Source organism: Scyliorhinus canicula, chromosome 21 (genome assembly GCF_902713615.1).
Source record: "Scyliorhinus canicula chromosome 21, sScyCan1.1, whole genome shotgun sequence".
Classification (NCBI taxonomy): Eukaryota; Metazoa; Chordata; class Chondrichthyes; order Carcharhiniformes; family Scyliorhinidae; genus Scyliorhinus; species Scyliorhinus canicula.
In genome coordinates this window covers 69,085,820-69,108,936 of record NC_052166.1, presented here as the reverse complement: position 1 = coordinate 69,108,936, position 23,117 = coordinate 69,085,820, and the positions used below count along the sequence as shown (strand labels likewise).

The 23,117-nt window shown below is 53.7% G+C and overlaps 1 protein-coding gene across 1 annotated transcript in view; it reads right to left on the bottom strand.

Moving 5' to 3' along the window:
* LOC119955541 (collagen alpha-1(XI) chain-like) overlaps positions 1 to 21,912 on the bottom strand; it is a 23,362-nt gene extending 1,450 nt beyond the window's left edge. Inside the window, exons 1-5 of the mRNA XM_038781813.1 lie at positions 21,849 to 21,912; positions 21,000 to 21,044; positions 15,758 to 15,811; positions 5,505 to 5,549; positions 451 to 594 (exon numbers count right to left, since the gene is read on the bottom strand). Coding sequence (XP_038637741.1) covers positions 451 to 594; positions 5,505 to 5,549; positions 15,758 to 15,811; positions 21,000 to 21,032 — 276 coding nt within the window. The 5' untranslated portion in view covers positions 21,033 to 21,044; positions 21,849 to 21,912. The remainder of the gene's footprint in view (positions 1 to 450; positions 595 to 5,504; positions 5,550 to 15,757; positions 15,812 to 20,999; positions 21,045 to 21,848) is intronic.
* Positions 21,913 to 23,117: the final 1,205 nt, after the last annotated feature.

Genomic DNA, 23,117 nt, shown 5'->3' with positions numbered 1-23,117 from the left:
CCGCCACAGAGCAAAATCCCCATCCCCCCCCCACAGAGCAACAATCCCCCTCCCCCTGCCCCAAAGCAACAATTCCCCTCCCCCGCCCCAGAGCAACAATCCCCTCCCCCCCCACGCCCCAAGAGCAACAATTCCCCTCCCACGCCAGAGCAACAATCCCTCCTCTCCCAGAGCAACAATCCCCTCCCCCCCCTGCCCAGAACAATATCCCCTCCCCTCCCGAGCAACAACCTTCCCCCCGCCCAGATAACAATCCCCGTCCAGAGCAACAATTCCCCTCCCCCGCCCCAGAGCAACAATCCCCCTCCCCCCCGCCCAGAGCAACAATCCCCCTCCCCTCCCGCCCAGAGCAACAATCCCCCTCCCCGCCCAGAGCAACAATCCCCCTCCCCCCCCGCCCAGATCAACAATCCCCCCTCTCCCCAGCCCCCACCAGTGCAGCTCTCCCACCCCACCCAGTGCAACCTGCCTCTGTCCAGTGCAACTTCCCCACACGCTCTGCCAGTGCAACACTCCCCTGGGGGTCCAGTGATGACTTACCGGGGGTCCGTCTGCTCCGGGTATTCCTGGGAGACCTGGTTTGCCAGTGGGACCCTGTTGGTTGAAAAAGAGAAGATTTACGGTGACTCAAACTGAAAGGAGTCAGTTTGGTGTCCGCTGGAGTTAAACTTTGGGGACCACAGAGGAGTCTGGTTCGGGAATCTGGAGAAAACTATTTATTGTTAAAGCAAACCACACACACAACATTCAGGTTCCATTCGGGACCACTCTCGCTCAGAGCCACTCTGGACTGGATTTTATCTGAGTCTATTTGTTTACAGGTAAGAGCTCCGGAGGAGTTTGGAGTAACGCTGGTCTCCAGCTCTGAGGCAGTCCACATGTTTCTTCATTGTCCAGTCTTGAGCCAGAACTTCGTATGTGACGGTCCAGTCTGCTGCATTACTGTATGCTGCATTACAGTCTGCTGCATTACAGTCTGCCGCATTACAGTCTGCTGCATTACAGTCTGCCCTATTACAGTCTGCTGCATTCCAGTCTGCTGCATTACAGTCTGCTGCATTACTGTCTGCTGCATTACAGTCTGCTGCATTACAGTCTGCTGCATTACAGTCTGCCGTATTACAATCTGCCGTATTACAATCTGCTGCATTACAGTCTGCTGCATTACAGTCTGCTGCATTACAGTCTGTCCTATTACAGTCTGCCGTATTCCAGTCTGCCCTATTACAGTCTGCCCTATTACAGTCTGCCGTATTACATAGAACATACAATGCAGAAGGAGGCCATTTGGCCCATCGAGTCTGCACCGAGCCACTTAAGCCCTCACTTCCATCCTATCCCCATAACCCCTCTGAACATTTTAGGACACTACGGGCAATTTAGCATGGCCAATCCACCTAACCTGCACATCTCTGGACTGTGGGAGGAAACTGAAGCACCCGGAGGAAACCCACGCAGACACGGGGAGAACGTGCGGACTCCATACAGACAGTGACCCAGCAGAGAATCGAACCTGGGACCCTGGCGCTGTGAAGCCACAGTGCTAACCACTGTGCTGGCCTTGGATTACAGTCCCAGGAACCCACTTTGCTCCATCAGCTTAGTTTGGAAGAGAAACTCCTTTCCCTGGTCTGCACCATCTGGTCTGTGTTCGCCTGTCTGGGCTGTGTCCTGTTTCTCCTGACTGCACAGCCCTTTCTTGCCAATCTCTGGGAACGCCAGGCTGAGGTGGGTCCGGAGTCGCCTGCTGCTGCGGGGCTCTCTGGGGGCTGCAATGCAGCTCAGTTGCAAGAATTCTTCATTTTCGGGTTGGTCCAAATGAATAGACCGACCTCTGGGTTAGTGCCTGCCTTGGACAGTACCTTGGGCAGTACCTTGGGCAGTGCCTCCTTGGGCAGTACCTTGGGCAGTGCCTCCTTGGGCAGTACCTTGGGCAGTACCTTGGGCAGTGCCTTGGGCAGTATCTTGGGCAGTGCCTCCTTGGGCAGTGCCTTGGACAGTACCTTGGGCAGTACCTTGGGCAGTACCTTGGGCAGTACCTTGGGCAGTACCTTGGGCAGTGCCTCCTTGGGCAGTACCTTGGGCAGTACCTTGGGCAGTGCCTCCTTGGGCAGTGCCTTGGGCAGTACCTTGGGCAGTACCTTGGGCAGTACCTTGGGCAGTGCCTCCTTGGGCAGTGCCTCCTTGGACAGTACCTTGGGCAGAACCTCCTTGGACAGTACCTTGGGCAGTGCCTCCTTGGGCAGTACCTTGGGCAGTTCCTTGGGCAGTACCTTGGGCAGTACCTTGGGCAGTACCTTGGGCAGTACCTTGGGCAGTACCTTGGGCAGTGCCTCCTTGGGCAGTACCTTGGGCAGTGCCTCCTTGGGCAGTACCTTGGGCAGTACCTTGGGCAGTACCTTGGGCAGTGCCTCCTTGGGCAGTACCTTGGGCAGTACCTTGGACAGTACCTTGGGCAGTACCTTGGGCAGTGCCTCCTTGGGCAGTACCTTGGGCAGTGCCTCCTTGGGCAGTACCTTCGGCAGTACCTTGGGCAGTACCTTGGGCAGTACCTTGGGCAGTACCTTGGGCAGTGCCTTGGGCAGTACCTTGGGCAGTGCCTTGGGCAGTGCCTTGGGCAGTACCTTGGGCAGTACCTTGGGCAGTACCTTGGGCAGTACCTTGGGCAGTACCTTGGACAGTACCTTGGGCAGTACCTTGGGCAGTGCCTCCTTGGGCAGTCCCTTGGGCAGTGCCTCCTTGGGCAGTACCTTGGGCAGTACCTTGGGCAGTACCTTGGGCAGTGCCTCCTTGGGCAGTACCTTGGGCAGTACCTTGGACAGTACCTTGGGCAGTACCTTGGGCAGTGCCTCCTTGGGCAGTACCTTGGGCAGTGCCTCCTTGGGCAGTACCTTCGGCAGTACCTTGGGCAGTACCTGGGCAGTGCCTCCTTGGGCAGTACCTTGGGCAGTACCTTGGACAGTACCTTGGGCAGTACCTTGGGCAGTGCCTCCTTGGGCAGTGCCTTGGGCAGTACCTTGGGCAGTACCTTGGGCAGTGCCTTGGGCAGTACCTTGGGCAGTACCTTGGGCAGTACCTTGGGCAGTACCCTGGGCAGTACCTTGGGCAGTACCTTGGGCAGTACCTTGGGCAGTACCTTGGGCAGTGCCTCCTTGGGCAGTGCCTTGGGCAGTACCTTGGGCAGTACCTTGGGCAGTGCCTTGGGCAGTACCCTGGGCAGTACCCTGGGCAGTACCTTGGGCAGTACCTTGGGCAGTACCTTGGGCAGTACCTTGGGCAGTGCCTTGGGCAGTTCCTGCCTTGGGCAGTACCTTGGGCAGTGCCTCCTTGGGCAGTACCTTGGGCAGTACCTTGGGCAGTACCTTGGGCAGTACCTTGGGCAGTGCCTCCTTGGGCAGTACCCTGGGCAGTACCCTGGGCAGTACCTCCTTGGGCAGTACCTCCTTGGGCAGTACCCTGGGCAGTACCCTGGGCAGTACCTTGGGCAGTGCCTTGGGCAGTACCTTGGGCAGTACCTTGGGCAGTACCTTGGGCAGTACCTTGGGCAGTGCCTCCTTGGGCAGTACCTTGGGCAGTACCTTGGGCAGTACCTTGGGCAGTGCCTCCTTGGGCAGTACCTTGGGCAGTACCTCCTTGGGCAGTACCCTGGGCAGTACCCTGGGCAGTACCTTGGGCAGTACCTTGGGCAGTGCCTTGGGCAGTACCTTGGGCAGTACCTTGGGCAGTACCTTGGGCAGTACCTTGGGCAGTGCCTCCTTGGGCAGTACCTTGGGCAGTACCTTGGGCAGTACCTTGGGCAGTACCTTGGGCAGTGCCTCCTTGGGCAGTGCCTTGGGCAGTACCTTGGGCAGTACCTCCTTGGGCAGTACCTTGGGCAGTACCTTGGGCAGTGCCTCCTTGGGCAGTACCTTGGGCAGTACCTTGGGCAGTACCTTGGGCAGTGCCTCCTTGGACAGTGCCTTGGGCAGTGCCTTGGGCAGTTCCTGCCTTGGGCAGTACCTTGGGCAGTGCCTCCTTGGGCAGTACCTTGGGCAGTGCCTCCTTGGGCAGTACCTTGGGCAGTTCCTTGGGCAGTACCTTGGGCAGTACCTTGGGCAGTACCTTGGGCAGTACCTTGGGCAGTACCTTGGGCAGTGCCTTGGGCAGTTCCTTGGGCAGTGCCTTGGGCAGTTCCTTGGGCAGTACCTTGGGCAGTACCTTGGGCAGTACCTTGGGCAGTACCTTGGGCAGTACCTTGGGCAGTACCTTGGGCAGTGCCTTGGGCAGTTCCTTGGGCAGTTCCTTGGGCAGTACCTTGGGCAGTACCTTGGTCAGTACCTTGGGCAGTGCCTTGGGCAGTGCCTACCTTGGGCAGTACCTTGGGCAGTACCTTGGGCAGTACCCTGGGCAGTACCTTGGGCAGTACCTTGGGCAGTACCTTCGGCAGTACCTTGGGCAGTACCTTGGGCAGTGCCTCCTTGGGCAGTACCTTGGGCAGTACCTTGGGCAGTGCCTTGGGCAGGGTGGCGAGTCTGGTGGATGGACTGCGGTTTCTGCTCTCTGCAGTTTCGCCGGCAGCACGCCCCGCATTGACTGGGATCTTCCTCTACCGATTTGGGTTGGTACCTGTCTGGCCATCGCGGTCCCAGACCACCAGGTCCTGGCTTCAGTTCAGGGCGGGGTACCAGGAGTCCTGGTCCTGGGGTGACACCGCATGTCGGGTGGGGGGGGGGGGGGGGTGCGTGTCCCACGCTGTTCACCTCCATCCCCTGGAGTTCCTGGACTGCCTTTTCCATACTCTCCATTGAAAGTGAGAGTTCCACAACTTTTTCAGGTCCAACATGGCTGAGCCAGTAACTTCCTCTGGGCCGCCCCACAAACCAGGCGGTCCAGAAGCATCTCGGGATGGGACGGGCCATAATCACAAAATTCAGCAAGTTTCCGGAGGAATGCCAAGAACTCAGTTATAAACTCTCCTGGGCTCTCGAAATGTTTTACTGTGACCAACGGCTTGGGGTCGAAGTGGTTCGCCAGCATTGCGACCAGCTCCTCGAACGGCTTGGGAGGCCAGGCCTGCTGGTACATCAGGGTTTTTATCAGCTGTAAGTGGAGCCTCCCATGTGGGAGAAAGTATCACTGTCGCTCATCCCCAACGCTAGCGTTAGCCTTAAAGAAATAGCACATACACTCCCTCGCATTGCGTCCAATCTTCCACACAACTCTCGAGTCTGCTAAAGAACATCCTGCTTGTTGGCTGTAATCCATTAGAGTGAGAGGAGATGGCCGTGCTTTCAATAGTTAGCAGCGCCGACTAAACCTCCACTTTACCCTCATCAGCGATTTAGTGGTCACAGAGGATTCAGGTTGCATCCGGCACTTCTCCAATGCTGCTCCTGTCTGAACTGGATTGACTCCATTGCTAACATCTCCGCTTCTAATCGAGGAAGCTCATATTCCCAAAAGGCTCACAGAGAGGCTAATCGGCCCATCCTTGTGGGTCTAGTACAGTTATAACCCACACTTACCTTAGTTCCTGGAGGTCCAATTGATCCCTGTGGCCCTGGCAGACCCTGTTCAACAATATAAATAACAATAGCGTTAGAATAATTGCTGAAATTTCGCAGTTCACAGTTGGAGCAAGTGGAGAATGTGTTTATAATTACATATTATAACTCGGAATACTTCCAACATATTTTATAATTCCATGGAATTACACGGGGGTTAAAGCACTCAAACAGGCCATTCAGCCCATCTGCTCCGTGCTGCTGTTCATTCTCCACATGAGCCTCCTCCCACTCCCTCTTCGTCAGCCAGGGGGGGATTCTGTGATCCTGAGGCTAAGTGTTGACGCCGTCGGAAAAGCCGTCGTGTTTCTCGACGGCATCAATACGGCCTCAGGATCAGCAATTCTGGCCCCTACAGGGGGTCAGCACTGGACTGGGGCAGTTCTCGCTGCTCCAGCTGCTGATCCCGGTGTCAACTGGGCGGCACGGGATCCATGTGCAATGGCACCGGCGCCAACCTGCACATGCCAGCCCACAGCGGAGGCCCCCCTCCCACCCACCCCTGAGTCAGATCCCCCCCCCCCCCCCCCCCCCCCGCTCCCACAGGCCGCCCGGGACCCTTCCACGGCGAGGTCTCACTGGCTGACAGCAGGTGTCAACAGCACTGTTTTTGCAACGGCCGCTCGGCCCATCAGCTGAGAATCGCGTGGGGGCGGCGCGATTCGCACCAGGCTAGAGAGAATCCCGCCCCTATCCCTCTATTCCACCCTCACTCAGGGGTTTATCCAGCTTAAATGTCTCAACATTATTCACCTCACCTACTCCCTGTGGGAGCGAGTTCCACATTCTCCCCACTCCCTGTGGGAGCGAGTCCCACATTCTCCCCACTCCCTGTGGGAGCGAGTTCCACATTCTCCCCACTCCCTGTGGGAGCGAGTCCCACATTCTCCCCACTCCCTGTGGGAGCGAGTCGCACATTCTTCCCACTCCCTGTGGGAGCGAGTTCCACATTCTCCCCACTCCCTGTGGGAGCGAGTCCACATTCTCCCCACTCCCTGTGGGAGCGAGTCCCACATTCTCCCCACTCCCTGTGGGAGCGAGTCCACATTCTCCCCACTCCCTGTGGGAGCGAGTCCCACATTCTCCCCATTCCCTGTGGGAGCGAGTCCCACATTCTCCCCACTCCCTGTGGGAGCGAGTCCACATTCTCCCCACTCCCTGTGGGAGCGAGTCCCACGTTCTCCCCACTCCCTGTGGGAGCGAGTCCCACATTCTCCCCACTCCCTGTGGGAGCGAGTTCCACGTTCTCCCCACTCCCTGTGGGAGCGAGTCCCACGTTCTCCCCACTCCCTGTGGGAGCGAGTCCCACATTCTCCCCACTCCCTGTGGGAGCGAGTCCCACATTCTCCCCATTCCCTGTGGGAGCGAGTCCCACATTCTCCACACTCCCTGTGGGAGCGAGTCCCACATTCTCCCCACTCCCTCTGGGAGCCAGTCCCACATTCTCCCCATTCCCTGTGGGAGTGAGTCCACACGTTCTCCCCACTCCCTGGGCAAAGAGGTTTTTCCTGAATTCATAGAATTTACAGTGCAGAAGGAGGCCATTCGGCCCATCGTGTCTGCATCGGCCCTTGGAAAGAGCACCCTACCTGAGCCGATACCTCCACCCTATCACTACACCTCCACCCTATCTCCATAACCCCACCTAACCTTTTTGGGCACTAAGGGCAATTTATCATGGCCAATCCACCTAACCTGCACTTCTTTGGACTGTGGGAGGAAACCGGATCACCCGGAGGAAACCCACGCAGACACGGGGGGAACGTGCAGACACCGTACATGAGAACATGCAGACAGTCACCCAAGCCTGGGATCCTGGGGCTGTGAAGCAACTGTGTTAAGGACTATGCTACTGTGGTGGATTTATCAGTGATTATCGCATATTGATGGTCACAGTTCTTCCCTTGCTCACAAGTAGAAACATTCTATCCTGTAATTGACACATCGTTGGGTCATCCCACATTCTCTTTTTAAGAGAAATGAGCTCTCCTTGTTCAGAGGAATAGGAACAAAGAACAAAGAACAAAGAAAATTACAGCACAGGAACAGGCCCTTCGGCCCTCCCAGCCTGCGCCGATCCAGATCCTTTATCTAAACCTGTCGCCTATTTTCCAAGGATCTACTTCCCTCTGTTCCCGCCCGTTCATATACCTGTCTAGATGCCTCTTAAATCATGCTATCGTGCCCGCCTCTACCACCTCCGCTGGTAAAGCGTTCCAGGCACCCACCACCCTCTGCGTAAAAAACTTTCCACGCACATCTCCCTTAAACTTTCCCCCTCTCACCTTGAAATCGTGACCCCTTGTAACTGACACCCCCACTCTTGGGAAAAGCTTGTTGCTATCCACCCTGTCCATACCTCTCAAAATTCTGTAGAACTCAATCAGGTCCCCCCTCAACCTCCGTCTTTCCAACGAAAACAATCCTAATCTACTCAACCTTTCTTCATAGCTAGCACCCTCCATACCAGGCAACATCCTGGTGAACCTCCTCTGCACCCTCTCCAAAGCATCCACATCCTTCTGGTAATGTGGCGACCAGAACTGCACGCAGTATTCCAAATGTGGCCTAACCAAAGTCCTATACAACTGTAACATGACCTGCCAACTCTTGTACTCAATACCCCGTCCGATGAAGGCAAGCATGCTGTATGCCTTCTTGACCACTCTATCGACCTGCGCAGCCACCTTCAGGGTACAATGAACCTGAACTCCCAGATCTCTCTGTACATCAATTTTCCCCAGGACCCTTCCATTGACCATATAGTCCGCTCTTCAATTTGATCTTCCAAAATGCATCACCTCACATTTGCCTGGATTGAACTCCATCTGCCATTTCTCTGCCCAACTCTCCAATCTATCTATATTTTGTTGTATTCTCTGACAGTCCTCCTCGCTATCTGCAACTCCACCAATCTTAGTATCATCTGCAAACTTGCTAATCAGACCACCTATACCTTCCTCCAGGTCATTTATGTAGATCACAAACAGCAGTGGTCTGAGCACGGATCCCTGTGGAACACCACTAGTCACCCTTCTCCATTTTGAGACACTCCCTTCCACCACTACTCCATGTCTCCTGTTGCCCAGCCACTTCTTTATCCATCTAGCTAGTACACCCTGAACCCCATACGACTTCACTTTTGACATCAACCTGCCATGGGAAACCTTATCAAACGCCTTACTAAAGTCCATGTATATGACATCTACAGCCCTTCCCTTATCAATTAACTTTGTCACTTCCTCAAAGAATTCTATTAGGTTTGTAAGACATGACCTTCCCTGCACAAAACCATGCTGCCTATCACTGATAAGTCTATTTTCTTCCAGATGTGAATAGATCCTATCCCTCAGTATCTTCTCCAACAGTTTGCCTACCACTGATGTCAAGCTCACAGGTCTATAATTCCCTGGATTATCCCTGCTACCCTTCTTAAACAAAGGGACAACATTAGCAATTCTCCAGTCCTCCGGGACCTCACTCGTGCTCAAGGATGCTGCAAAGATATCTGTTAAGGCCCCAGCTATTTCAACCCTCGCTTCCCTCAGTAACCTGGGATAGATCCCATCCGGTCCTGGGGACTTGTCCACCTTAATGTCTTTTAGAATACCCAAAACTTCTCCCTTCCATATGACAACTTGACCTAGAGTATTTAAACATCCATCCCTAGCCTCAACATCCATCTTGTCCCTCCTTTGTGAATACCGATGCAAAGTACTCATTAAGAATCTCACCCATTTCCTCTGAGTCCACGCATAAATTCCCTCTTTTGTCTTTGAGTGGGCCAATCCTTTCTCTAGTTACCCTCTTGCTCCTTACATACGAATAAAATGCTTTGGGATTTTCCTTAACCCTGATAGCCAAAGATATTTCATGACCCCTTTTAGCCCTCTTTATTGCGCGTTTGAGATTAGTCCTACTTTCCCGATATTCCTCCAAAGCTTCATCAGTTTTGAGTTGTCTCGATCCTATGTATGCTTCCTTTTTCATCTTAGCTAGTCTCACAATTCCACCCGTCATCCATGGTTCCCTAATCTTGCCATTTCTATCTTTCATTTTCACAGGAACATGTCTGTCCTGCACTCTAAACAACCTTTCCTTAAAAGACTCCCACATTTCAAATGTGGATTTACCCTTAAACAGCTGCTCCCAATCCACATTCCCTAGCTCCTGCCGAATTTTGTTATACTCTGCCTTTCCCCAATTTAGTACTCTTCCTTTCGGACCCCTCTTGTCCTTGTCCATGAGTATTCTAAAACTTACGGAATTGTGATCGCTATTCCCAAAGTAATCACCGACTGAAACATCAACCACCTGGCCGGGATCATTCCCCAATACCAGGTCCAGTATGGCCCCTTCCCGAGTTGGACTATTTACATACTGCTCTAAAAAACTCTCCTGGATGCTCCTTACAAACTCTGCTCCATCTACACCTCCAACACTACATGAGTCCCATTCAATGTTGGGGAAGTTAAAATCTCCCATCACAACCACCCTATTGCTCCGACATTTTTCTATAATCTGTCTGCATATTTGTACCTCTACTTCACGCTCGCTTTTGGGAGGCCTGTAGTAAAGTCCCAACAATGTTACTGCACCCTTCCTATTTCTCAGCTCCACCCATATTGCCTCAGAAGAGACCATTCGGTCTGTTCTGTCATTCAAGAAGATCAAGGCTGACCTGTGATCAAACTCCATATAAGTAACATCACCATGACACCATTGCTAATCTATAACCTATCAATCTCCAATCCAATATTGTTCAGCATGAGTTACTATTTACAGATGGAAGTTCAAATTTCTACCACCCTTTGTGTCGAGAAATGTTTCCTCATTTCCTCATAGTTGAAGCCCCTCAGTTTTGGGGAATTGTCCGTGTCAATCAATTTTGGATCTTCTCCGCTGCCTCTATATAGTTTGTATAATCGGAGACCAGAGCTGTACACTGTGCTGCGAGTGAGGTCTAACAAAGGTTCTACGAACGTTTATTTTAACTTCTCTGCTTTTCAGTTCCATCCCTCTGGAAATCAATCCCAGTGTTTGTTTGTTTTTATGACTTTATAAACGTGTGTGGGGAAATTTAGTGATCATGTATCTCTACTCCTGGATTCCGCCAAGGAATACAGGACATCCTTATTTTTGCAATCAAATTGCATCGTCTCACACTTACTGATAATGAAGTTTATTTGTCAATGACCATTCTGCAAGTTTATTAATGTCTGCATGTAATTTGTTCCAATCCTCAGTGTTGACAATTCCCCCTCGCCCCACTGCTCGCCCATCGCTCAGTGTCTATTCCCCCCTCGCCCACTGCTCAGTATCTATTCCCCCCTCGCCCACTGCTCAGTATCTATTCCCCCCTCGCCCACTGCTCAGTATCTATTCCCCCCTCGCCCACTGCTCGCCCATCGCTCAGTATCCATTCCCCCCTCGCCCACCGCTCAGTATCTATTCCCCCCTCGCCCACTGCTCGCCCATCGCTCAGTATCCATTCCCCCCTCGCCCACCGTTCAGTATCTATTCCCCCCTCGCCCACTGCTCGCCCATCGCTCAGTATCCATTCCCCCCTCGCCCACCGTTCAGTATCCATTCCCTCCTCGCCCACTGCTCAGTATCCATTCCCCCCTCGCCCACTGCTCAGTGTCTATTCCCCCCTCGCCCACTGCTCAGTATCTATTCCCCCCTCGCCCACTGCTCGCCCATCGCTCAGTATCCATTCCCCCCTCGCCCACTGCTCAGTATCCATTCCCCCCTCGCCCACTGCTCGCCCACTGCTCAGTATCTATTCCCCCCCTCGCCCACTGCTCAGTATCCATTCCCCCCCTCGCCCACTGCTCAGTATCCATTCCCCCCTCGCCCATCGCTCAGTATCCATTCCCCCCCTCGCCCACTGCTCGCCCACTGCTCAGTATCTATTCCCCCCTCGCCCACCGCTCAGTATCTATTCCCCCCTCGCCCATCGCTCAGTATCCATTCCCCCCTCGCCCACCGCTCAGTATCTATTCCCCCCTCGCCCACTGCTCAGTATCCATTCCCCCCTCTCCCACTGCTCAGTATCCATTCCCCCCCTCGCCCACTGCTCAGTATCCATTCCCCCCTCTCCCACTGCTCAGTGTCTATTCCCCCCTCGCCCACTGCTCAGTATCTATTCCCCCCTCGCCCATCGCTCAGTATCTATTCCCCCCTCGCCCCTCTGCTCAGTATCTATCCCCCCCTTGCCCACTGCTCAGTGTCTATTCCCCCCCTCGCCCATCGCTCAGTATCCATTCCCCCCTCGCCCACTGCTCGCCCACTGCTCAGTATCTATTCCCCCCTCGCCCACTGCTCGCCCACTGTTCAGTATCTATTCCCCCCTCTCCCACTGCTCAGTATCCATTCCCCCCTCGCCCACTGCTCAGTATCTATTCCCCCCTCGCCCACTGCTCAGTATCTATTCCCCCCTCGCCCACTGCTCAGTATCCATTCCCCCCTCGCCCCACTGCTCAGTGTCTATTCCCCCCTTGCCCACTGCTCAGTATCTATTCCCCCCTCGCCCACTGCTCGCCCACTGTTCAGTATCCATTCCCCCCTCGCCCCACTGCTCAGTGTCTATTCCCCCCTTGCCCACTGCTCAGTATCTATTCCCCCCTCGCCCACTGCTCGCCCACTGCTCAGTATCCATTCCCCCCTCGCCCACTGCTCGCCCACCGTTCAGTGTCTATTCCCCCCTCGCCCACTACTCAGTGTCTATTCCCCCCCTCGCCCACTGCTCGCCCATCGCTCAGTATCCATTCCCCCCTCGCCCATCGCTCAGTATCTATTACCCCCTCGCCCACCGCTCAGTGTCTATTCCCCCCTTGCCCACCGCTCAGTATCCATTCCCCCCCTCGCCCACTGCTCGCCCATCGCTCAGTATCCATTCCCCCCTCGCCCACCGCTCAGTATCCATTCCCCCCTCGCCCCACCGCTCAGTGTCTATTCCCCCCTCGCCCCACTGCTCAGTGTCTATTCCCCCCTCGCCCACTGCTCAGTGTCTATTCCCCCCTCGCCCACCGCTCAGTATCCATTCCCCCCTCGCCCACTGCTCAGTGTCTATTCCCCCCTCGCCCCACTGCTCAGTATCTATTCCCCCCTCGCCCACTGCTCAGTATCTATTCCCCCCTCGCCCACTGCTCAGTGTCTATTCCCCCCTCGCCCACCGCTCAGTATCCATTCCCCCCTCGCCCACTGCTCAGTGTCTATTCCCCCCTCGCCCACTGCTCAGTGTCTATTCCCCCCTCGCCCACTGCTCAGTGTCTATTCCCCCCTCGCCCACCGCTCAGTATCCATTCCCCCCTCGCCCACTGCTCAGTGTCTATTCCCCCCTCGCCCACTGCTCAGTATCTATTCCCCCCTCGCCCCACTGCTCGCCCACTGCTCAGTGTCTATTCCCCCCTCGCCCACTGCTCAGTATCCATTCCCCCCCTCGCCCACTGCTCAGTGTCTATTCCCCCCTCGCCCACTGCTCAGTATCTATTCCCCCCTCGCCCCACTGCTCAGTATCCATTCCCCCCCTCGCCCACTGCTCAGTATCTATTCCCCCCTCGCCCCACTGCTCGCCCATCGCTCAGTATCTATTCCCCCCTCGCCCACTGCTCAGTGTCTATTCCCCCCTCGCCCCACTGCTCAGTATCCATTCCCCCCCTCGCCCACCGCTCAGTATCTATTCCCCCCTCGCCCACTGCTCAGTATCCATTCCCCCCTCGCCCACTGCTCAGTATCTATTCCCCCCTCGCCCCACTGCTCGCCCACTGCTCAGTGTCTATTCCCCCCCTCGCCCACTGCTCAGTATCCATTCCCCCCCCTCGCCCACCGCTCAGTGTCTATTCCCCCCTCGCCCACTGCTCAGTATCTATTCCCCCCTCGCCCCACTGCTCGCCCACTGCTCAGTGTCTATTCCCCCCTCGCCCACTGCTCAGTATCCATTCCCCCCCTCGCCCACCGCTCAGTGTCTATTCCCCCCTCTCCCACTGCTCAGTATCCATTCCCCCCTCGCCCACCGCTCAGTATCCATTCCCCCCTCGCCCACTGCTCAGTATCTATTCCCCCCCTCGCCCACTGCTCAGTATCTATTCCCCCCTCGCCCATCGCTCAGTATCTATTCCCCCCTCGCCCCTCTGCTCAGTATCTATCCCCCCCTTGCCCACTGCTCAGTGTCTATTCCCCCCCTCGCCCATCGCTCAGTATCCATTCCCCCCTCGCCCACTGCTCGCCCACTGCTCAGTATCTATTCCCCCCTCTCCCACTGCTCAGTATCCATTCCCCCCTCGCCCACTGCTCAGTATCCATTCCCCCCTCGCCCACTGCTCAGTGTCTATTCCCCCCTCGCCCACTGCTCAGTATCTATTCCCCCCTCGCCCACTGCTCAGTATCTATTCCCCCCTCGCCCACTGCTCAGTGTCTATTCCCCCCTCGCCCCACTGCTCAGTGTCTATTCCCCCCTTGCCCACTGCTCAGTATCTATTCCCCCCTCGCCCACTGCTCAGTGTCTATTCCCCCCTCGCCCACTGCTCAGTATCTATTCCCCCCTCGCCCACTGCTCAGTGTCTATTCCCCCCTCTCCCACTGCTCAGTGTCTATTCCCCCCTCGCCCACTGCTCAGTATCCATTCCCCCCCTCGCCCATCGCTCAGTATCCATTCCCCCCTCGCCCACCGCTCAGTATCTATTCCCCCCTCGCCCACTGCTCAGTATCCATTCCCCCCTCGCCCACCGCTCAGTATCTATTCCCCCCCTCGCCCACTGCTCAGTATCTATTCCCCCCTCGCCCACTGCTCAGTGTCTATTCCCCCCTCTCCCACTGCTCAGTGTCTATTCCCCCCTCGCCCACTGCTCAGTATCCATTCCCCCCTCGCCCACTGCTCAGTGTCTATTCCCCCCTCGCCCACTGCTCAGTGTCTATTCCCCCCTCGCCCACTGCTCAGTATCCATTCCCCCCTCGCCCACTGCTCAGTATCTATTCCCCCCTCGCCCACTGCTCAGTATCTATTCCCCCCTCGCCCACTGCTCAGTATCTATTCCCCCCTTGCCCACTGCTCAGTATCTATTCCCCCCTCGCCCACTGCTCAGTGTCTATTCCCCCCTCGCCCACTGCTCAGTATCCATTCCCCCCTCGCCCGCTGCTCAGTATCCATTCCCCCCTCGCCCCTCTGCTCGCCCACTGCTCAGTATCTATTCCCCCCCTCGCCCACTGCTCAGTATCTATTCCCCCCTCGCCCACTGCTCAGTATCTATTCCCCCCTCGCCCACTGCTCAGTATCCATTCCCCCCTTGCCCACTGCTCAGTGTCTATTCCCCCCTCGCCCACTGCTCAGTATCCATTCCCCCCTCGCCCACTGCTCGCCCACCGCTCAGTGTCTATTCCCCCCTCGCCCACTGCTCAGTATCTATTCCCCCCTCGCCCACTGCTCAGTATCTATTCCCCCCTCGCCCACTGCTCAGTATCTATTCCCCCCTCGCCCACTGCTCAGTGTCTATTCCCCCCTCGCCCACTGCTCAGTATCCATTCCCCCCCTTGCCCCTCTGCTCCAATTTGGTGTCATCCGAAAATTTAGAAATCTTTTTTTGATTCTGAAGTCCAATGGTTAATTGTGAACAGCAGTGGCCTCAGTATTGTTCTTTGTGGTACACCACTCCCAGCTTCTACCATTCTTTACCCTTTACCCACACTCGCTGCTTCCTACCTTGAAGCCAGCTGGCAAATCATTGTCTGTGAATGGAGTTCTTAAAAATCTGTCATCATGCCTCTATTATCATTTCTCTGGATTATTTTAAATTCTGGGATGCAATCTGTCTACATCAGCGATTCCAATTCTCTTGGAGACTGGTTAGTTTCTGTCAGATTGCTCCTCTTGTTATTTTGAATGTGGTTACCATTTCGAATCACCTTTTCCGATGTCATGTATAACCTCAGTACTGCCCCCCAGAGGCTGCACAAAGGTTTACACAAACCCGGTCGGGGGAATCAGTGACTGGCACAAACAGGGTCACAGTCAGGGATGATCGCTGTTGGCTTGCTCTTGCTCCCTCACACGTCCGGGCCAACGTGAGCTGTGGGAGGAAACAGATCCTATGCGGCAAAGCATCTTCTCAAAGTGTCTTCAAGTCTGAGTGGATGGGAGGGGCGGGGGTGGGGGGGCGGGCGTAGCTGGGCAGTGTTGCTGCCGTACAAAGTCTATCAAGATCAGTGAGAGTTACCTGAGCTCCAGGGTTTCCTTGCTGCCCTGGGGGTCCAGGTTCACCTTGAGGACCCTAAAGACAGAAGAGAGATGTGTGATTAATCTAATGCTGCGTAAAAAAGCCAGGTTGCAATTGTTTTCAATATACACATCTGCAAATGCTTATTTGTAATATTGATGGACAGAGAAGGTGATTGTGGGTCATCAACATCTGCTCCATCAGTCACTAACTCACTTCAGCCAAATTCCAGGTACACTTTTGTTTAAAAGGTATCTTTATTGAAAACATTTATAACAATATCACATAAAACGGATGCTTCAGGTTACAATGTAAAAGGAACACAAACCCCCCCCCCCCCCCCCAACAATAAATTCTGCTGAGACAATCTGACCATCGGTACCCAAAATACACCCCCCCCCAGACCCGGACAAAGATAAAATCCTCGTCAACAAGGAGGACGGTGGGAAATGAAGGAAAAATCTTCCGCAAAAAAGTCACGTATCCGAAAATAACTAAACAAATTTGTCGCAGGGAGTTGAAACTTTACCGACAGCTCCTCAAAACTGGCAAACCACGAACAAGTCCCCAAACCTCTCCAGACCCTTCCACTCCCATGGCCTAAACGTCGAGTCTAAACTCGTCGGCACAAGGAGATGGTCACGACAGATCGGGGGCAATAACAACATGGAGCTCCTTTTAAATGTCTGAATTGCTTCCAGATTCTCAGGGTGGACACCATCCCTGGATTAGAATAAAATCTCGCAGGAGAGAACGCCAGTGAAGCCCCCAAAGGAGAGCCCCTACAAGAACCCGCCTCCGTTTATCCCCCTATGGAACGCGGATTGCTAACCTACCCCAGCACTTCCTCAATATTGTAAGAAGTCTTACAACACCAGGTTAAAGTCCAACAGGTTTGATTCAAACACGAGCTTTCGGAGCGCAGCTCCTTCCTCAGGTGAATGGCGAGGTACCTCGCCATTCACCTGAGGAAGGAGCTGCGCTCCGAAAGCTAGTGTTTGAATCAAACCTGTTGGACTTTAACCTGGTGTTGTAAGACTTCTTACTGTGCTCACCCCAGTCCAACGCCGGCATCTCCACATCATTCCTCAATATCGGCAGCCCAATATTAAAATAAAAAATTGGGTAAAGCTAAACCACCTGCCTGTCTATTCCTCTGGAGAAATACCCGACTGACCCTTGGGGCCTTGCCCGCCCAAATAAAAGAGGAGACTGACTTGTCAATTCTAACAAAAAAAAGGTTTTGGGGAGAAAAGGGGAGGCACTAAAAAAGAAATTAAAAACCTCAGGAGGGCATTCATTTTAATGGCCTGAACCCTGGTCACCAAGGACACAGAGAGCGATTCTCCCGCGTCTGTACATCAGATTTTACCCCATTCAGAAGATTAGCGTAATTTAATTTATGGAGCAAAGCCTAATTGTGGGCCCCCTGAATCCCCAGATAACGAAAGCTGGATCTGGCCAGGTGAAAAGGTAACATCCCCGGATATGCTCCCCTCCCGGGGAGTATTCACTCTTATCCAGATTCAATTAATACCCAGAAAAGGAGCCCAAACTCGTCAGTAGCTTCATTATCTCATCCACAGTGGAGACTGGGTCTGTAATATAAAGAAGCAGATCATCTGTGTACAAGGAAACCTTATGCTCCCTCACTCCCCAACCTATTCCCTTTCACCTACTGACGATGGCCAATGGTTCAATTGCTAAAGACAACAGCTGCCTTGTACCTCTGCTCAACACAACATGCCCCGAGCTCAAGGTATTAACGCTAACACTAGCTGTGGGGGTTCCGATACAGTAACCCAGGGTTTAAACTTTTACCCCAACCCAAACCTCCCAAGGATCTCAAAGGGATATCCCACACTCCACACTGTCAAATGCTTTTTTGGGGTCCATGGCAAAAATCACCTGCGGTTTGGGCACAGGAGAGGGAAAGAGCGATATGTAACAGGTGACGCATATTGGCTGACAGTTGCCAACCCTTAACGAAGCCTGTCTGGTCTTCGCGCGACCACCTCTGGGAGGCAGTGGCAGCACCTTGGCAAGTGATGTAACGTCCACGTTCAAAAGCGGTATGGGTCAGTACGACCCACATTCCGCAGGGTTCTTGTCCTTCTTCAGGATCAGGGAAATAGAAGCTTGGTGTGAGGGTAACGGGCAACGAACCCCGGGTCAAGGAATCATTGAACATGTCCAACGTTAACAGGATCAACTGACCCCCAAACATCTTGTAGAAATCAATGGGGAATCCATCTGGGCCGGGAGCTTTACCCGTCTGCATTAACCCAATTCAGAACCTCCTCAGAACTCAACAGGGATTCCATCTCCTTCAGCCTCTCCCGCTCCACCAATGGGAAGGACCCAGCGAAAACTCCGGCATGACCAAACCCTCCTCTTCCGGAGACTCTGATATATAAAGGTTCTGATAGAATGCTTCAAAAACTGCGTTAACTTCAAATGGGGCAGAAACCAAACTGCCCCTTGAGTCCCTTAATGCACAATCTCCCAGGAAGCCGCCTGTCACTTCAGCTGATCAGCTAAAAGGCGACAGCCTCACCTGTCGATAACAATCAAACTGCGTTTACAGCTTCTTCCTGGGGTAGGGGCTAGCGAGTACTGATGGTCCACCTGGAGGATGGAAGCCACCAGCCTCTGTCACCCCCCCCCCCCCCCCCCCCCCCCACCCCGCAGTCCTTTCTCTGCGTGATTTAGAGGAAATTATCTATTCCCCCCACACCCCAGCCAGTAACCACCTTCAGGGTTTCCAATAGTGTAGAGGGTGAGATAGACTCGCTGTCGTTAAACTTGATATATTCCTCTAAGGTGGAGGATATACTTTCACAAAATCCTTTGTCTGCCAACAACACCGTATGCGACCTCCCTGCCAGATGCTGAGGGGGGCCGGAGTGTGGGACCAAGTCCACAAGGTGTGGAGCATGGGCTGAAATCACCATCGCCGAATACCCTGCCCCCTTCACCCAGGGGAGGAGAGACCCACCCACCAGGAAAATGTCATACCGTTACTAAACCTGATGGATATGGAAGAAAAAGGAAAAATCCTGATCACTCGGTGCAAGAAACACCGCTTTCCCGGCACCCCCCCTCCCAGCCATCTGCTCCATGAGAGTGAACAACACCTTTGTCACGCCCGATGGAAGCTGTGACTTGGGCCTAGAATGATCCAAATTCGGATCGAGAACACAGTTTCAGATTGCCCCCAGGATTACTGAAGTGAGTCCAAGTCAGGATTGGGGACGGACAAACTCCGTATCATCCCAGTTTGGTATTACTCAGAAACACCAATGTGCCCGTCAAAGACCCAGTGACCATCACATACCTGCCGCTGGGACCCGCCATGATCTTAGCGGCCGAGAACAGAACCCGTTAATTCATCAAAATCCCCAACCTTATTGGGCCCAACCATCGAAGCCCAAATTAAATACCTGGCTCACCCACCCCTTCCCCAACCTGGTTTGGTCCCTCACTCCCAAATGAGTCTCCTGCAAAAACACCACATCGACACTCAGGCTTTTAAGGTGAGCGAATACCCTCCCACCTTCCACTGGGTCACCCAACCCCCTTTAGGTCCAGGTGACCATCCGAATTGGAGACCTCCCCCCACTCCTCCCCACCCCCAGAACCCAGGGTCAGCCATTTCCACCAAGAGGGGTTTTCCAATAGTGACTCAGGGAGGGTGCAGGAACAATGTCCACCCAAGATGGCCAAAAAAAACCCTCCTGCGAGGAAAAAGAGAGATCTGCAGTCAACGGCAGCAAACTAACCGGGCCCCTACCCCCTCCCCTTCCCCCCATTGCCCTACCCCCACCCCCCCCCCCCTTCCCCACCACCCCACCCCCACCAACATCCAAAATAGTCATCTGACCAAGAACAAAGAAAGACAAACATCGACATGCGAGGACCTCCAACAACTCTCCACACCCACCCCAACAACCAAACACCTGGCAAAATCAGTCAACTCAAACCGAGCCCGTGTGTTTTTACAAAGGAATCCGCAGCCTCCGGTGCATCAAACTATTGGCCTTCGTCTCAGAGGTCACTCAGAGCTGTGCTGGGTTCACTGCCCCAATCAGAACTCTGCTCTTATACAGGGCGGCTTTGGCCTTGTCAACCTCGCTGCTTCCTCGCCAGCTCCGCACCAATGTCTTGCACTGTCCTGGGAAAGCCTGATTGCGTGGCCTTCCCACTTATAGACCCGGAGCTCCTTAGCCCATTTCAGGACCTCTTCCTCCACCTGGAAGCTGTGAAACCGACAGTAACAGCCCCTGGTGGCTGTTTGGATCGGGGCTTCTGCCAGAGTGTCCGATGGGCTTGATCCAGCTCAGGAGGGGGCGTGAATCCCCCGCCCTCCCCCAACATCTTCCCAAACATCCCAGAATAGAATTCTGTGGGAGTTGGGCCTTCCATATCCTCCGGTAACCCCGCGATTCTGACATTCTGCCCCCGAGACTGACTCTCCAGATCACCGACCTTGCCCCTCACTGCTTCACTTTCACCGGCCGTCAGGGAGATCTCAGCCTCCCGCGAGGGAGTTCACTGTGTTTTGAAAGAACCGCCTCCATGCCGTCACTCGCTGTGCCATACACTGTTACCCTTTGGCACATCTTTTCTAACTTCGACTGAATGGGAGTCAGGCTTTTCTCTATTGACTTACAACGTCCCCCCCCCCCCCCCCCCCCCCCCACTGCTCCTCAAACTTCACTGCCAAGACAGTGGCAAGCAAGCACTGGGCTAAATCGCTGGCTTTGAACGCAGACCAAGGCAGGCCAGCAGCACGGTTCAATTCCCGTTCCATCCTCCCCGAACAGGCGCCGGAATGTGGCGACTAGGGGTTTTTCACAGTAACTTCATTTGAAGCCTACGCGTGACAATAAGTGATTTTCATTTCATTGCATTTCAGCATGTCGACTGTTATTGGACAGAAGCCTCCAAATCTATCGCCAAATTTGTAACAATGAGTTTCGTTGCCGTAGCATCTCTTGGCATTTCCCTTCTGTTAGCCTTGTACCAGCCATCAGATGGGATTTTATGTAAAACTAGCCCCAAAAACTGGGCAAAAAAGGCCAAACTTCAAGTACCCTGGGGCAGGAGTCACCTGGTGTGTGGCTTCTCTCTACATACCCCCCAACGGTAGTCCCAAATGCCAGGTACACCTGACGGGAAATTCCTCATCCCAGAGTCAGATTCTGAGATTCTCACTGTCAGTGCTGATGTCAGTACGTACCTGACTACCTTTGGGTCCATGGTGCCCATCCATTCCCGTCACTCCCTGCAAAGTGAACAAAATGCAGCGTCAGTGATGTCTGAAATCAGGTTCAGGGAATCACCCAATACATTCAAATTTCCCGATGTTGAAATTGTTCCCTGTTCCCACAACTCCCATCATCTGTACTTTGCAGTAAAAAACAAATTTGACGTGTTTGTTTACTGTTTAGCTTGCATCTTAATCCAATCATAATCATTTATTCCACTATCTGAAAATTTCACTGAAAAGTGAAGTGTTTCCAAATTGTTGGTTTTTAGGAAATGGACATCAATCCAGGCGATTGTTCCTTGACCTGTTTTCTCAAATCTCTGCGAATTTAAACGGTCAGGGGGAAAAGGTGAAAACCACATCACACAGATTGAGACCTTGTGGGCTGTTCTCTTTGAGGTCAGCTTTGCTCCATCAATATCTGCAAAATCCATGTGATTGTAAATCCGTATAACGAGCATATGCTTCGAAACACCAGGACATGGAGGGGGTGGAGATTGCAGATTCTCTTCCAATCCTGCTTTGGCAGAGGGATGGTGTCAGGGGACTGCAAATGTTACACCCATTTTCAAACAAAGTCTAAGGATAGACGCAGTCACTGCACCCCAGCCAGGTTACCCTTGGCACCAGGACATCCCTCAGATCAATATTGACAAAAGGAACCATCCCTTGGACATGGAGGGTGTCACAAAGGAGACAGCAGATGGATTAGTTCGGGCAGTGAAGTTAGTGCTATAACACACAGCATTGATCTGCCAGGGACGGCAGCTCCTGTAAACATTACATTAAGCACGATTCCACGATTCAGACACAACTTACCAGTGGCCCTGCGAGGCCAGTGGGTCCTTTCGGTCCCAATAATCCCCGGGGACCCTGCAATAGATGGCAAGGTCAGAGCAGGGCGGAGCAACAACTCTCCCCACTACCCACTGCTCAAATCCTCCCACACCCCTCACTGTAACACTGATATACCCCACACCCCTCACTGTAACACTGATATACCCCACACCCCTCACTGTAACACTGATATATCCCACACCCCTCACTGTAACACTGATATACCCCACACCCCTCACTGTAACACTGATATACCCCACACCCCTCACTGTAACACTCTGATATACCCCACACCCCTCACTGTAACACTCTGATATACCCCACACCCCTCACTGTAACACTGATATACCCCATACCCCTCACTGTAACACTGATATACCCCACACCCCTCACTGTAACACTGATATACCCCACACCCCTCACTGTAACACTCTGATATACCCCACACCCCTCACTGTAACACTCTGATATATCCCACACCCCTCACTGTAACACTCTGATATACCCCACACCCCTCACTGTAACACTGATATATCCAACACCCCTCACTGTAACACTGATATACCCCACACCCCTCACTGTAACACTGATATACCCCACACCCCTCACTGTAACACTGATATACCCCACACCCCTCACTGTAACACTCTGATATACCCCACACCCCTCACTGTAACACTCTGATATACCCCACACCCCTCACTGTAACACTGATATACCCCACACCCCTCACTGTAACACTGATATATCCCACACCCCTCACTGTAACACTGATATACCCCACACCCCTCACTGTAACACTGATATACCCCACACCCCTCACTGTAACACTGATATACCCCACTCCCCTCACTGTAACACTGATATACCCCACACCCCTCACTGTAACACTGATATACCCCACACCCCTCACTGTAACACTGATATACCCCACAGCCCTCACTGTAACACTGATATACCCCACACCCCTCACTGTAACACTGATATACCCCACAGCCCTCACTGTAACACTGATATACCCCACACCCCTCACTGTAACACTCTGATATACCCCACACCCCTCACTGTAACACTCTGATATACCCCACACCCCTCACTGTAACACTGATATACCCCACACCCCTCACTGTAACACTGATATACCCCACACCCCTCACTGTAACACTGATATACCCCACACCCCTCACTGTAACACTGATATACCCCACACCCCTCACTGTAACACTGATATACCCCACACCCCTCACTGTA